Raw genomic sequence first — 17,237 nt, forward strand, 5'->3', positions numbered from 1 at the left:
TTTTTTTTTTTTTTTTTTTTTTTTTTTTCCTGAGCTCCTAAGGAAGAGGTCGTAGCTTCCCCAGGGAGACCAGCCACTCAGTTTCAGAAACAGCGATATGGGAGAACTGTGAAACCCTTCAAAAGATGTCCTACCTTTTCACTGTACTAAAAGGTACACTAATATAAAACTCCACACCAGGTGAATTGATCTCGCAAATTAATGCACCATCTCCTTCAGGAAACAATAGAGGGAGAGGAAGAGAAAAAGGGTGGGGGGAGAGAGAGAGAGAGAGAGAATTTTACAATTAACAGAATGTGTCACTGAAATAGTCCCTTTAAATGAGCGGATCTTTTTCTAAAACAAGGCTATGCGTAAAGACTTGCGACTTGCCAGCCCCGTAGTCTGGAAACCTACTAGTTATTAAGAGAGATGTTTACTACCCCTTTATTTGCATAGACTTTTCCCATGTTTTTCTTTTGGAAAACTGTCTTCATTGTTGGAAAATATTTAAGTAACAAAACAGCAGAAAAAGACATGCTACAGTTTTTTTATCAGCTTCCGTGAGAGTCTTATTATCTTAAGAAATAACAGTTAGCAGCTCAGATTCATTAGCAGAGCTAAATTTAAGCCCCATTTGACAGGCTGCCTAGAAAACATTTTGTTTTGCTGTCTGTGGGCTTTAATTAAGATGTGTTCAATTTCAGTCCTCTTCAGTCTAGCTCCTGCCCCCCCCCAACCCCCACCCCCAACTTGCTGTGTCACAGACCGGCGATCAGACACTTTTAGATGGTCCGGCCCATGACTTTGACCTTCTGCGCAGTCCGGCGTTCCCTGGGGAACCGTTCAACTCATGAGGTCTGATTTCACACTTCCAGGATGCCTCAGCTCTCTTAACAATGACAGGGAGACAAAGCCCTTTAGAGCAGGCCGCATGGGGACTTGTTTAAATTGGAAACCAGAGAGGAGTCAAGGAACAAGGTTATGGGCTACAGAATAGTGCTTTTAATAAAGAGCTCACAGCTCTGGCTCAGCTCAAAGAGGTCTACCTCTGTACAATTAATTGAGCCATTTATCTGGAGCATCTTAGGCCTCTACTTTCTCACAGAATTGCGTGGTAAATATCAGCTAAGAAGCAAATGAGATATGCATGAAATGAATTTTAACACTTTGATTACTGTGCCTCCAGTCTTCATTAAAAGTAAATTTATTTGTATTTCTGACCTCATTATCAGGAGGCTGCCTGCATTTTTATTGGTTCCTATGATTTCCAGCTTGAGTGTGTCATGAAGGTATATTTTATACAAAGATTTGGATTTATTATTCTTGATATTTTCCCTGAACATTATGGGTCTATTCAGAGAAAGAAAATGAAAAGGCAGCTGTACAGAAAAATTCAAGTGTGATCTTTGAAAGTTTTATATACAGTTGGAGAAATACCAAGCACATATACATGACATAGACAAGATATTGTCCTTTAAAAAAATTAACTTTTGGTGGTTACTCTAGCAAATAGCTTAAGACATATGCAATTGTTACTTCAAGTGGCTGTAGGATACAATTGCTCAATTGGAAGAAGTTGCTAAGTTGCTTTTTTAAAATAGAATTGTAGCAGTTTGAATTAATAGCTTGTGCCTTTAATTGTCGTCATCATATTTAATAAAATTGACAATGTCTGATAAATGTAGCCTTAGATATTACAATCATTCTTTAAAATTTATGTTGGAAGAAAATAAAATATAAATCCTTTAAGTTCTACATAATTTCATTCGAAGAACTATATAAAATATAGTGGAAGTCCTTCATCTTGGTATATTATCAAGGATAAAATAATCTACCAAATACAAGAGAGGGTGTGCAAATAGTTGTAGTTTCTTAACTTTACTATCTTAACATCTGAAAATTATATTGCTTGAAACAAAAACCTTAAGTTTTAACACGGAATATATAGGACATTTCTCAAGCAAAGTATGCTTTATTTCCATTACATAAGCTAATGTTCCATTTGCTTTTTAATAATTATGCTCATAGAAGACTTTTAAGCAGATAATATACCATGAGAAGACAGACATTTTATCCAATTTATAATGCATAAAAAATGTACAACACCTGGTATTCTTATCACGGTACTATACCTGGTTTAAAAAACAATATTATACACATATACATGATAAATGTATTAATACTATATAAATCTTTTCCCTAAGAATGAGCCTAAACAAATAAAAATATTACAGGGAAAGAAAGCAAATCATTGTTCTTCCTTCTTTTATGTCACCACATCTTACATAGAAATTAAAGTTACTTTCTTTAGTAATTGCATGTTTAAAATGTAGCCAAATTCTAAATATAGAAAAAGTGTTCTTCTAAAACCAAACAGTTGTTATCAAATATCTCCAAAAAGAGGGATGAAAATGATAATTTAGCACAAGGGCTGATGAGGACTGAATCTGAGCCAGTGTTTTAAAGAGAATTACAGAAATCATGTGTGATTCATATGCAGGTCACATGGTTAGAAGATACTGCCCTGGAAGAATAGGTGGGATGACAAAAGAGATTGATAATTGGGTTTGATATGCGCTAGAGGTGAAGGACTATGGGTTGAGAAAGTGGTGGTCCCACTATCAATGGGAAATGAGGGAAAGAGAAATACTATAAAATAATTAATCGGGTTCTGTAGAACAAAGATTACAAAATGATCCTTTGAGTAAAGAAACAGCGAATTGCTGATTTGGCTCAGAGGGCTAGCTCTAGGATTTCAATCAGTGCTTGAAGAAATATTTTCATGATGCTAGAATCATTGTTTAAAATTAGACTTTTAAAACATATTTTGTTACAGTGCAACATGATTGTGCAAATAAGCGATGTATTTTCTAGAACAATGGATCAGGGAAATGCTACAAATAGGATCTAGATTTAACTAGGTTTTTGAAAAAAAATAAAACTTACTACAGAGATACTTGGGTTAAATGATAGTATAGTTGGACTCGTGAGTGACTAAATAGTCAAGCCTAAAGGGTAATTATTAAAGGATTGATGTCACTGGGGATGCCAAGTGGGTTACAGGGCTGTCCTTGGTCTAAGCTGTTCAATGTGTTTACCAATTACTTTGAGGAGGTAATTGACTGCTTCCTTACCAAAGTTGCTAGGAGGGCTACTTAATTCATTTTATGTGAGACCAGTATATGTATACAATCCTGTACTGCAGACAAAAAATAGGCTTAATTCAACAAGATGAACATTAAAAAATGTAAATCCAAAGTCTTTCCTGGGTATTAAACTGTTATATCTTGCTTTAACCATAGAAAATAAAGAAAATACTTTAGGATTTGAGTTTAAACTCCATGAGAGTAAATTATACATACATCAATTCTCTTACATTGAATAAAGGTGAAATGTTGAGAGTGATACTCTACTGGGGACTCATCAGATATGCTGGGGTATGAATCCAGTTTGCGAATACTCTTTAAAGAAGGACATTGACTAACCAGAATATATTTTCAACTGGTATATCTGCTGTTTTAAAATCAAGTCAATTGAGAATAGTGCTAGAATGACAATAATAACAATAATAATGACAACTAACATTGATTAAGTCCTGATCACATGTCAGACACCAACCTGAGCTTGGTGCAAGAATTATCATATATAACTAATCTCACAATACCCTTAGTAGGGACTACGGTTATTCCCATTTTATAAGTTGGAAAACTGAAGAGTCACGGAGAGGCTAGGTAACTCTTCGATGATCAACACACACACACACACACCAGCTTGTAAATGGCAGGGCAGGCATACTGATCTAGATCTTTCCACAAAAGCCACCAACATATTTGTATTGGAGGAAAGAAGAACTTGAGGGCATATGATTTCTTTTATCAATTATTTAAAGGCCTGTCATGAGGATAGTGTAGATAAGAGCTAGCAAGGCGGGTAAATGGCCAAGGTTTAGGTCCAAAGAGCCAACTTCCTTCTAGAAAATTTAATCAGAAGGGGATTTATAATAAAGTATTAAATAAATCACAGAATCTTTGCGGGGCAGGAAGGGCCTAAGAAAGGAGACTCTAAGTTCAGTCTCTAGAGGTTAGTACTAAAGCCATATGGCAGAACCAAGGAGTTGTTGACATTAACAAGTTGGGAAGACATTGTGATGACTGATACATGACCCCTGCTTGCAGTTTGCAGAAGTAAAATGGACTCCTTGTGCTCTCACTTAACTGAATTGTAATATCAAGTCTTAGGCAAGAACATCTGATTCATGCAACCTAAATCACATCTACATCTCTAGCTGCAAGAGAATCTAGAAGTGTCACTTTAGGCTTAATGTCCTCTGTAGATCAGGAAGAGACACTAGCAGGTAGTTAGAATGGATGCTCAGCAAGCCATCCACAGTGTCCAGTAGAGGACGGCAGGTAACGAACATTGATCACATATTCTCTACATGATGGATGCCGTACTCTCCCTTCACGCCTATCATGTCATTGAGATTTTCTAATTACTACAGAAGGCAAATTATAGAATAGATAAAAAGCTACAGAGACATGATTTTATAGACGATGTGAAGAAACATTTTCCACGAGTTACTATTGCCAACAAAAAATAGATCCAAAATTCTTGTAGAGGTAATGATTTCCACATTACTAAAACTTTCGAAGCAGAGCCTGAAGGACCACCTGGTTGCAGAGATAATGCAAGCCCTGGATGAGGTTTTGAACTTGACCTCTTAAGATTTATTTTCAAGCCTTCAGATTCTAAGATATTGTAGTAGGTACCAAGATAAATAACAGATTCATGGATGAGATATTTTGTAAAAGAGAAATAAAGAGACAAAGACATTATTCTAAAGGCAAAGACTTAACAGATGACAATTTTCAGTTATTGTCTTTAGTTTTAAAAAATATATTTAAAGTGTTTAATCACCTAATAGAGTACTTAATTTTTTTAAGCATAAAAAAGTTTATTTCACTGCAAAAGATCTCACCAGCTAATTAATTTACTTATAGGAAAGCTTATCCAAAACCAAAAGCTTTTCTGCAGGGAGGTCTGAGTATATATTTACTATAAGTCCTAAAGTGTCTAACAAGCCTTGCAAAAACAAAGGAGCTTCTAATGTATTTTTATGCTCATTTTAGACCAAACAACTTTTGTGTTTCTAAGCTTGTAACGAATCACTTGCATATAGTTTCTATATTAAATATGAATTGAAAATGAAGTATTTAAATGTTTTACCATAATTTATCTAAACTGTTAAAACTTAGGCATAATTTTCTCACGGCCTCTTCTCATTTTATAGATCCCATAGTCTCCTTCCTCTTTGTTTTCCAGTTTCTCATCTGTCTCCTTTCACTTCTTATTCTTCTGTCATTAATTTTGAGCTTCCCAACATTTATCAATATGGTTCAATTCCAAGACTCAAAAATGCATCCAGTTACACACAATTTTGTAAATATTATTTTGCAGATAGTTCTAGATCCCAGGGGAAGTAAATTTATGTTTACATTGAGCTTTCTCTATTTCCATTAGCTTTGGGTCTCAGGGCGTGGTTCAGGAACCTCTGGGGATCCTCAAGACCCATTCAGAGATCTCTGAAGCCAAAACTATCTTCAGAATAATACTAGGATATTATTTGCCTTTTTTATTCTCATTCTTTCATGAGTGTACAATGGAGTTTTCCAAGGGCTACATAATCTTTGATTATTCCAATGTTAACAGGTCATGGATTTATTATTTCTAGTGAATTAATAAATATTTTTAATGTTCTCATTTGTAACATGGTGAATTTTGATAGATATAGCCCACATAAAAACTCTTTGAGATCCTTAATAATTTTTAAGAGTTCCTAAGATCAAAATGTTTAAGAATTACTGCTGTTAGACAATGATTATCAATTAGGAGGAGGGTAGTATTGCCCCAATGGATGTTTTGAAGATTTTTGAGGCAATTTTAGTTGCCATAATGACTGGAGAGCATACTGGTGTTTGGTAACTGGGGTTGGGGATGCTACATGTCCTACGTGATGTAAATTTACATAATGAAAATTTAATCCTGCATTTAAATATAGATATTGATATACATTTAAAATCTGTTTCATGATTGTCTAAACCTAAATTGCATCCTGAAATACATAGTATTATTGATTCAAGCCTTGCAAATGGCTGCCATTTCACACAGTATACACCAAAGAGCTTAATTTAAGATGGTGTCCAAGGCACTTAATTACCTTATTCCCCATTACTTCTCTGACATCTTCTACTCACCTTCCCATTGCACATCCTGCCCCAATATCAGAGGCCTCAAGCACACCAGGCTTTTGGTCTAGCTCTTTCTCTACCTGCATCACTTTTCTCCAGAAGTGTTTCTCCACTTTTCTCCACTTTTCTACTTGGCTGCTTTACCTCCTTCAGTTCTTTGCTCAGACCTCACTTTCTTAATGAGGCCAATTCCGACCACCCCAATTAAATCTATCAGCAGTGCCCCTCGTCCACCCTCTCCAAACCCCTTTTCCTACTCTATTTTTTTCTTTTTTCTTTCTTTTTTTTTATTAACACATATCACTCTCTAATATACCATATATCTAGTAACTATGTTCGGTATTTATTCTCTTTCTCCCCCATTCCCACTGTAAGTAAATTAGAAGACAGTGGACACATTTCCCTTTTCTGTTTGTATGGCCTGGCACATAATAGGCACTCAATAAATATTTGTTGAATAAATCGAGGTATGATTTTATTGTAAACAACTTTCTATTTAGTCCTCCTTTATAATACAGTTCTGGTATTATATTAAAATTTGAAATTGTGTGTCAGTCAGTTTTATTCCAGGATAGTAAAGAGGACATTACAAAATCTTCAATATGAAAAAAAGTATTAGATCTAGTAGGTTGAAAGCCACAATTCTAGGGTGTCAATTTTCTTGCCATAATGAAATCTGCTTCATGACTCAGTGAGAAAAGAGAAGGCTTATTATTATTATTCAGTACCAGAATCAGACCCAGTAGGGACCTAGTTAAGAGTGTGAGTTAATGTAATTCTACCAATCAGATGTTTAAAATATGTTTAGGTCAGTTGATGGAAAAGGATAAGGTCAAAGCCCCATCTCCAGTGATAAAAGGAGGATGGAAGATGTCTTCAACATATGCTGCTTTCTGTTCTGATGGACCCTATGGAATTCCCTCAACTATAACATTATTATATGTTATGATTGAAATTCCAGTTTCTATAAGGGATAGATGGCAACCTTGATTATATTTTTTAAAAGATGAAAATATAGTCATTTCAAACTGTGGCAACTGAGAAAATTAAGTGAAAGAACTTAATTTGTGCAAGGTAGGTGCAAAATAAAAGGCCCCCATGGGTATGAATTGCTTTCCATGCTATTGAAAGCCTTCTGTGTTTTCAGACATGGCAACAAAGAGGTGGTCACTGGGTCCTCATACACACACATTTTTATAACACATCACATCCAGCAAACTGTGCTCCTTGTCAGCAGCAAAATGACCCTGGACAAAGCCCACCACTGATGGATCAGGATTAACTCTCTATTGCGGGAGCAAGAATATCATTCAGTATCTTTTGAGTCACTTTAATGCTCAAACCAGTAGTTTGCACAAACTGAAGTCATCCACTTGCCCACAAAACAGGTAGCAAGTGAGCAGGGGCGGTACAGACTTTCCCACATTCTTTATCAATATGTCAGTGTTGTGACCTCAAAGAGCAAGGACTAAGAGTGAGAGAGAATTAGCCAGTCAGTGCACCCCATTTAATCCTTGGTGCCGTTTTGAAGATTGCCAGAACAGACGCCCATTGGAGACAATTCTGATGTTTGTTTTATTGTTGTAGGAATGGCTTTTCACCTCTAAAAAAGGATTGGGACAATAGAATATATGCTTTAAATTCTGTTACAGATTCTGTTTTATGAGTTAGGGTAAAAGAGTCTCTCAAGTGTTAATTCTCCTGGGAGATTTTTTAAAAAAATAAAGATCCGTAGGAAAAAATAGCCCTTAGTATTTAACTAGATTATGGATAAAAGTATGAGTCTTAATGTAATATTTTTATGTATCTAGTTATAGTAGTTAGGTAACACATATCTAGGTTTTGTATTATAGAGACTATTAAAAGAATATACAAATATATTTAAGCGAAAAATTCCTCATCATAAAATGTCAGCCTACTTTTTATGTCATTGTCCTTCGCTTTTAAAAGCACTGTGATAGAGCTGTACAATCACCATAGATCACCAGAGTCATAGCCGCTGGAAAACTCTTTGCTTCCTTTCCCTCTTTATGTTCTAGAGTTATAGAATGGCATGCCTCCTTCTCATTGCTCCTGTTGCACCCTTCACTTACCTTTATTATGGCCCTTACAACTCTGCATCATAATTGTGTATTTACATGTCTATCGTGTCCTCTAAACTGTGCATGCCTTGAGAGCTGGACTATGTCTTAATCATACTTATAATTCTGGGGTGAGCAGAGAAACCACTCAGTAAGTAATGAATGCTTCAAAAAGCATTCCTATTTCTCTCTAGAAAATTGTCAACATGGAAAATTGCCATGTCCTCAAGGAACGCTGATTTCCTTCCTAGCTTTCATGGCTATTAAAGCAATCAATCCCACAGCCCCTGCCCTCAACCAGCACTGTCACCATTTCTATTTTCTATCTGAACGAAATTCTCCAGTTTCTAGCATTGCTAAGGAGAGGGATTGACTCTTTTTAGCCAAAATAATGGGGCTTCAAGAAAAGCCAGTTGATACCCACAGGTCTGCTTTAGTCTTGTGACAAAAACGAGTGAGAGGGAGACAATAGATTATATAATCTGTGTTCTCATATATTTAGGCTCTCAGAAATTATCAGAAACAAAATATTCTTCAACTTTGGATGCTGCCTTCATTCTTTGTCCTTCTAGCCACATGGTATTGAATAAAAACATTACAGAGGACTGCTTCGTATCACTGTCTGGAACTTTGCAGAATATAGTGCACTTTAGAGACATCAACTTCATCCTAGAGTCAACCCCACAACCCGGGTACTCTCAGCAAGCAGAGCAGCCTATCAGAGGGCCTAAATGGAATGATAAAAGGATGAAAGGAAGGAATAATTAAGGAGATAATTAATGGTTAGGTCCATTACTAGTATTTCTCTGATTGGTTTTGTTTGTTTAAGTGGCAGATAATCAAGGCTGTAAAATTTAGGTATGAAAAACCAGTCATTTAAAGGATTATTTAGCAAACCAGATAAGCATACTAACTATATGTAGTCACTTTTAAAATACAACTGTAGTCCATGCTTTTTAGTGGTAAGTTTACAGAATTTGATGTTGTACATTTACTATTATTTTGGTTGAAATTGCTGTTAATTTTTAATTGCCCTTGAATCATGCAGTGACAGAAGGATACTTCCTAAATAAGTCAAACATAACATAGTGTGGAAAGACCTGATGTTGGCATCCATTACTGATAACTGTAAAAAGATAACTTTTTAAAAGGAAAAGAATAGAAAGTAAACATAAAATTGCCTGCTCTCTCCTTAACCTAAACTTTCCTCTTTGTCAGATTCTAGAAATATCTAGTCTGAGCACCTTGTTGAATGCTTATTCTCCTTGGAAAAAAAAAAAAAACTGGCTTGGCTAACCTCAATGAATTGTTTTTCAGCATCAAATAATAATATGAGGGTATATTAGATGATTAAATATTGACATCTGCAAATCCTGTTGATTCTCCCTTCAAAATACATCCAGAATCTAACCACATTCCACCACCTAGATTATTTCAATTGCCTCCTAACTCTTCTTCCTACCCCTCCATTGTCCTTTCTCTACCTTATTTTCCAAATAGCAGCTATCAGAGCATGTCACTGCTCATATCAAACCCCTCAAAACCTCCCCACTAAAGAGAGTTAAAGCCAGGTTTTTTCAGAGACCTGCCACTGCCACTCTCTCCGGACCTCTCTGTGTCACCTACTACTGCCCTTCCAACCCCCTGCCTGCCTGATCTCCCCAAAACATTCCCCCAGCCACACTGGCTTCCTGTATATTCCTGGAAATGCCTGGCCCAGCCACTTCTCTGGTCTTTCCAGTCAGTTCCTCTGGGTCACCCAAGGCTCACCTCCTTCATTTCTTTGCCTGCATGTCACTGTCTTAGCGCGACTTTCTCTGCAGCCTTTTTAAAAATTGCACATACATACCAACACTCCCTATTACCTTTCCCATCTTTATTTTTCCCCATAGTATTTATCACCTTCTAAAACACTATACAATGTATTTATTGTCTGTCTTCTTCTTCAATGTAAACTCCATGAAGCCAGGGATTTTTAAAAAATTGTTTAATTCACTGCTGTTTCCCCAACAAATAGAACACTGCCTGCTACATGGTAAGTAATAAATATTTGTTAGTTGATTGAACCGACAGTCAAAACATTACCCAGCTTTTCCTATGCGTGTGACCTACTAACTACCTAAGATGTGGCACAGTTATTTTGAAAGGTGTTGCCTAGTATCTTACATTTAACTGTATTTGGAAAACTGTTTGAATCTGCCTGTTTATGCTTATATCTGAATTCTATGGGAGAAAATAAAGTTGTTGATGTGCCAAATAAAACCTATTGCAGTGTGTTTTAATGAACAAAGTATTCTTTTTTGAACACTATCTTCCATGGAGTGTGTGAGTTGAAAGTGAGAGTGGTAACTTGTAGGCAAGAGGATAAAGACGATTGGAGGAAAAAAGATAATACACATCCCTAGCCAGAAGTGCCATTTTCACCAGACCTTTAAGACTTCCAGTTCTCTATTCTTTATTTAAAATTATTCCCAAGACCCAAAATTGAGAAGACTACCATGATGTTAAATTATGCAATTATCCTGGGATATATGAGGCCACTGAACTAACACACACATATTAAATCTCTTTTTTAATATAAAGTTAATAAATTAAAGGTGAGTCAAAGTTTGTACAGCTCATTTTAAGAATTGCAATATGGAAAGTAAATACACTGCTGTATGGGAATACATAGCTTATCTGTCACTGATAGCTAATGAATTCCTTCCCATTAAAATTTAATTGAAAATCTTCAATGATATTTAAACTTTTGCAGAAGTGTAAACTACTGTGACTACAATTCACAATGCATTTAAAACAATTATTCTTTATCATTAAAGTTAATAATATGCACATTAACCTCTTATGTAGTCTAAATCAATATTGTAGTTTAAAAGATATGACCTCTGGACAGCTTTGTCTAAATATTGATTTCATTGTCATTTGTATAAGGTATCAAACAAATTACATGCTGCACTAATATCATTAATGCTTCCCCCATAGAGCCTCTGACTTTATGGGTTCTTATAATACAGGGCATAACATTACAAAAATATTGAGAACTTCACAAAATATAATTGCCGAAAGGATGAGATTTGAGTATGGCAGGACAGAGTTGTTATAAAAAGATGATAACTTCCAAATCCTTTATTTTCAGTGAACAGAAAAAAAAGAAATACTGCTCTTTAACATGCATATTGATTGTTGATGTTTAGTTTCAAATGGTAGATTTTTTTTCTGCCTCAGAGGGTCTAATTTACCTTCTTGTGATGTCATAGATATCTCAGAAGAAAGTAACTCAATCTTAGTTCAATTAAAATATTATAATTTTGCAATATAGTAGTTTTTCCAAAATAAACTTGATTAGAAACTCCTGTTAATAGTGAATCAGATGAGTTGAAAAAATATATGCCTTAGAGTAAAGGGGCTGAAATTTTCAAATGGCTTTACAGTATTTCTATAAAACTGATTTGGGGATGGGGATGGACAATGCATCACATTCCTCATCATAATTGCCAGAGTTATAGAATTAATTTTTGCTTTTAAAAATTGCAAGATGAGTCGCAGCTATATAATTTTGTCTCTTTGTTTTTACTTTTTTCAGGCTCTAAATTGCCTATGAATCATAAACAATTGCTAACATCAAACGCAGTTCAGCCTCTAATTCTCTATTTGATGTGTCGTTTCTTTTTTAAGTTTTAAAATCTTACCTTCAACTTTTTCTGTGTTACTCTATAAAACCTTTTTGCAAAGAGCACCAACAAGATGAGATGCCTGTGATCGTTGACACTGTGAACTGTGGCTGTGCGGTACCGTACACTAAATATTACAAATCTCTTTTAGAAAAGCGACCCATTTTGTGCTGGTTAGAACTGAAACAATGATAGACTGCCTAACACGATACTGTCTACCAAACAATCTCAATCCTGTAGTGCAAGCAAGTCTTCTCCATGATAAGTAGGCATTTCTTTGGGCTGCTAACCAAAATTGTGTTAAATTTGATTTATTTTTGAGGCTTTAAAAAAAATGTGTGTGTTTTTCTTAATCTAGTTTGCACACTCACATGGCCATCTGGCCTGCCCTTTGGCTACAACAGATGATTTTCCTCTCCTAACCTTCCGCTGAAAGTGAAAGCCCTGGGGAACAGGTTATGGCATCTTTTCTTTGTTTCAAGTAGACATTTTTAAAACTGCTGCTTTTTGTAATGATTGGCTAAGGATTTTGCTTCCATTAACTGAATCACCATACCGTTCTTCCTTTATACATTTCTATTGAAATTCTTCCCAATGCATTGACACAAGGAAGACAAGCTCATATTGATTCCATGCTCAAATCAGCCAAACAATCAGTCTGAATTCGCAGAGATGCTTTAGTTGCGTTCTTTTCATGTCTTTAGCACAAGAGAAATTAAGTATTGTCCTCAGATACCAAGAATATCCTTTGAGTTAATTCTTCCTTTATGTTTTAGGAAAGTTTGTAAACCTTTTCAGTCTATCGCACTGTAAAAGCTGGGCCAATGCTACACTTATTAGTAACTCCTAAGTTCGCGTTTTTTAACGGGAGCTTTTGAAAGAACTTCTGAACAAAGGAAAATTCTTCAACAGCAAAATTCTTTAAAAGTTTTCTAACCATAATTCTATTTTTTTGTATATGAAGAACTGTGAAATTCTTCATCAATTCTCTGCTTAAGAGCCAGTAACCAATAAGCTTTAACTCTCTGACCAATTTATTTTAAGGAATTCCACATTTTACAAGAGATAAAAGCCTGGTCAGGAGACTTGTACTCCTAAGAAGATTGCGGAGAGTGTTTTCTCCAGAATGCACAATTGAATGAATAGGTTTGATTATTATCAAAGCCATTAATTGATTGTGCCCTGATAAAGCCTCTCCTCACATATGGTTGCAATTTTCAGTAATTAATATATTCACTTTATTGTTTTCTCTTAATTTATGTTTTCTTGGTAAACAGTTTGATCAAAGAATAAATGCTGTCAACAATTTGCACTTATTTTCCAGAAACAAAATATGAAGAGAAGAGCTCACGCAGTCATTTATTAACATATGTTGTCTTTGGAACATAATGGAACACTGCTTAATTTCTAAATTCCAGGGTGGTACAATAACTATATGTTACATTTTTTCCATTCTGTTTTTTGTGCTTCTTAATTTTACTATAAATCTAACGGAAACTAAGTCAATGATTTGGTGAGGGCTATAAACAAATAAATAATAGGAGATGTCCTATTATTATAAAAAAGAATAATTACATAAAATATACTGTAACTCTTGCTGATATCAAACCTAGTGGTGTTTTATGTAGGGTTAATGGGAAGGTATGAATTGTGATAATTAGAAGAAAGAAAAGTCTAAAACTACCAGTGCTACTTCTTGATTTTTTAAATAACTTATTCTGTGCCCAGTGCCCATTCAGATGGGAAATTTTATTTCATTAAAAAATGATAACTTGAAATTACAATGGTGTTTAAAGTTACAGATAATAGAACCATCACTGTAGTTGACTTAGGTGCATTATGGGAAATTCTGTCAGATACCAAGCTACCTTGTGTATGTCTGTATGCAAATAGCATGCTTACAAACACACATAAAATCAGCTGGAGCTATCTAAATTTTCAAAACTATTCTTGTTCTTGCTCCCACTGATGAAATCTTTTTTTCTTACATATATTTATTATGCAGCAACATTAAAGATATCCATTCAGTTCTTGAAGTGACAGTTTATGATGAAGATCGGGATCGAAGTGCTGACTTTCTGGGCAAAGTTGCTATACCATTGCTGTCTGTAAGTTTTATTCACCTGACACACTGTTCTGTGTTGCTTTTGCTCACGGAAAAAAAAAAAAAGAAAAGAAAAGAAAAGAAAACTCTCAGCTTTGTGTCTGTCATTTCTCAACCAAGGTCTGTAATAAGAACACTAAAATTTTAACATACTCAATTCACGGCCATGTTGAATCCCATGATAGTTAATTTTCCTGACAGACTTGATCCTGGTAATGAACAGGTACTTGTCAGAATTGCCACAGTTGTTTTGGGTTCTCTGTCAGTTTCAGCAGCTGGGGTCAAAGGTCACTGAGGGAGTGTATTCAGTGGAGACCGCGAGACAGACGGCTGTCATGTCCTTTTCCCGCAGATTCAAAATGGTGAACAGAAAGCCTACGTCTTGAAAACAAGCAGCTGACAGGGCCAACAAAGGGGTCATCTATCTTGAAATAGATGTGATTTTAATGCTGTAAGTCTTAACTTTGGCTTTTTTGTACTGCTAAAGAGTTCAGTTTCATGAAAGCTTTTGTTTCTGATTTGTAGAGAATTTCTGTCATTCCTCATTTTCTCTAAACCTTGATGTATCCTGGAGAATACGCTTCTGCCACTGCCTGGCACACCCACACTTTCTGTTATAGTTGGCGAATGCTGCTGCGGTTGTGTTCTGGCCGCTGTCTGCCGGCATAAGAAAGGGAAGCGCATGCATGTGCAACTGTATACATTTATATTTTATGAGCACAGCAGCCAGGACTTTGAAACTTTAGAAATTATTGCAAATTGAACTGCGTGAAAACGTGTAAACATTTGTAATATATTAATCCATAACAGACACATATGTTGATGTATAGGTGAAAGCCAGCTTACGAACATTAATACCCAAAGAACAGAAGTACATTGAAGAGGAAAACAGACTCTCTAAACAGGTAAAAGCAAGAAAAGATTAATCCCTCTGGGAAGACCTGATTATATCTGTAAAACATCTAAGTAAATTCAAATAAACTTTAAAGGTATGGAGGGGGGAAGACTGGAATTTTGATCATCTACTTATAGAAAATGGTGCTTTTTTTCATTCTTTCTGATTCTTTCTTCCTTCCTTTCTTTAAAAGATCAAGCAAGGACAATACCAAACTAATAAATTGGATGGGGTGGTCATAAAGGAAAGGGGATACTGTAGGTGATGCATTTAATGGATATGTATTCATGCGTTAGCAAAAGAATGATCATTTTGAACATCAAATGCAATTTGATTGCCATGGAATGTGTAAATGAGAACACCAAAAGCCGAGGTTCAAATATATGTCCAGACCACCCACAGGTATGATGCAGGTGTGTGTAAAGCGAGCCCAGCATAAGCTCTTCCCTCTAATCCAGATGCGAGGAGGCTCCATCTTCTAAGGGAAACCTTCCTACTAATTAGATTTTAACTATGATCTTTCAGAAGTAAACTTTTATTGTTTTAGCTAAGAAAGTCAGATTCAAGAAATCTGATTTTCTATCATGAAGGGAATTTAAATTGAGCTTGATATCTATTGCTTATAATTTTAAATTAGACTTAATATCAAGTTTTAAAAGTGCTAAACCACCCCTTTTAAAACGTTTACATCTGATTCAAGGGCTAAACTAAAATGTATTTGTTACAGCTAAAAGTTTGCTGAACATATTTGTGCCTTGAAATATTTAATAATTTTGTAATATTAGAAGCTTAAATATATTTTACTTTTAATCTAATAAATTCAGCAAAACAATGGAGTATTTGGTTGTTTAAAGGAAGTATGTGAGTTACAAATGCAATGTCTAAGTAGACATGTAAATAACATTTTACCGCAATTATACATAAAAGTAATAAAAGTAGTTCTTAATGTAAGGTGATAGGGGCAAAGAAGGAAAACTAATAGATAGACTCTACTTTGCCAGCAAGGCATTTCAATTTTAGCAACTTGTTAAAACTGGCATGCACATACATGTATCTATATTTACACATTTTTTTGTATATGACCTCAGTAAACTTTACATAGCTACTTCTTTAAAATATTAGATCAGCGTTGAAGTATATTGGGAAGTAGCAAAATGTTAACTTGCAGACGTATAATTATTCTAATTATTAATATAGCTGTGGTAATTTTTTGAACCATCAAATTATACATGGGCTATTCTTTTTTACCGTTGTAGTCATGCCTTAATTTTAAATTTTAATTTCTAATTATATCAATTTTCATATGCTTGTTTTAATAAGAAATTTTATAAAGCACTTAGTTACCATACATTTTCCCTACTTGCAAAATTATGAAAAAATAATGAGAAAACATAGGTTAAATTTTTTGTGGGAGAGTTACAGATATAGATAGATAGAAGATAGATAGATAGATAGATAGATAGATAGATAGATAGATAGATAGATAGACAGACAGACAATATGATAGTAAGAATGGGAGGAGTTCTACTAAAATGGTGATAACATTTTGTTGTCTATAAGAAAGCAATTCTGGATAGGTTTTCTATAAGACCCTAAATAAAACATTCCAACTTCACTTTGAAATATCTTGAAATTAAACCATTTGATGAATCTTAAAACCACAATAAGATTTAAGAGTTTAAAATTAATAAAGGTGCATAGTATGTAACTGCATTAGGGGTCTATGTAAGTACAAAACGGAGAAATTTAGTCTTTAGAATGTTTTTTTCTTGTGGACCAAAGGCTAGTCCAAGCCTACATGTGCCTACATTATTTTTGTTAAGAACAGTTGTGCTCCTTAGTTAAAGGCAGCTTCTTTTCATTTCTCAGATAATAAATTTCTGGTTAATTAGCGAGCCGAACATTTGCTTGGTATGTTCTTGTAAACTTATTAACTTTTCTGAATCTTTTCTTAGTCACAATAGCTTGAAGAATTTTGCAGTAGTATCTGATGGTGTTTAGTCTTGCAAGATTATTAATAATATTTTCATTTTCGCGCCTTACAGGCTGCCCTACTGAGAGAACTTTCATCAGAGATGGCAAACGTCACTGGTCATGGTGCTGGTAAATGCTGCATTACTACGTTAATAGCTGCTTTGATTGGGCATTCGACCCCAACGAGTCTCGCGTGCCTTTCTGTGCGCCGCCCTATGCATCATACTGTATTACTTACATTGTGGTCATTCATTAAATTTCAGTAATCAGAGCTGCATGTTC

General features: G+C 35.0%; 1 protein-coding gene across 1 annotated transcript in view; it reads left to right on the plus strand.

Moving 5' to 3' along the window:
* LOC108534654 (multiple C2 and transmembrane domain-containing protein 1-like) overlaps positions 1-17,237 on the plus strand; it is a gene marked incomplete at its 5' end in the record, with an annotated part of 262,224 nt that overhangs the window by 78,889 nt on the left and 166,098 nt on the right. The window contains 6 exon segments of the mRNA XM_017880123.1: positions 12,044-12,155; positions 13,988-14,090; positions 14,439-14,469; positions 14,472-14,502; positions 15,278-15,383; positions 17,027-17,182. Of these exon segments, the coding sequence (XP_017735612.1) occupies positions 12,044-12,155; positions 13,988-14,090; positions 14,439-14,469; positions 14,472-14,502; positions 15,278-15,383; positions 17,027-17,182 (539 nt within the window).

Source organism: Rhinopithecus bieti, unplaced genomic scaffold, assembly GCF_001698545.2.
Source record: "Rhinopithecus bieti isolate Rb0 unplaced genomic scaffold, ASM169854v2 scaffold_12189, whole genome shotgun sequence".
Lineage (NCBI taxonomy): Eukaryota > Metazoa > Chordata > Mammalia > Primates > Cercopithecidae > Rhinopithecus > Rhinopithecus bieti.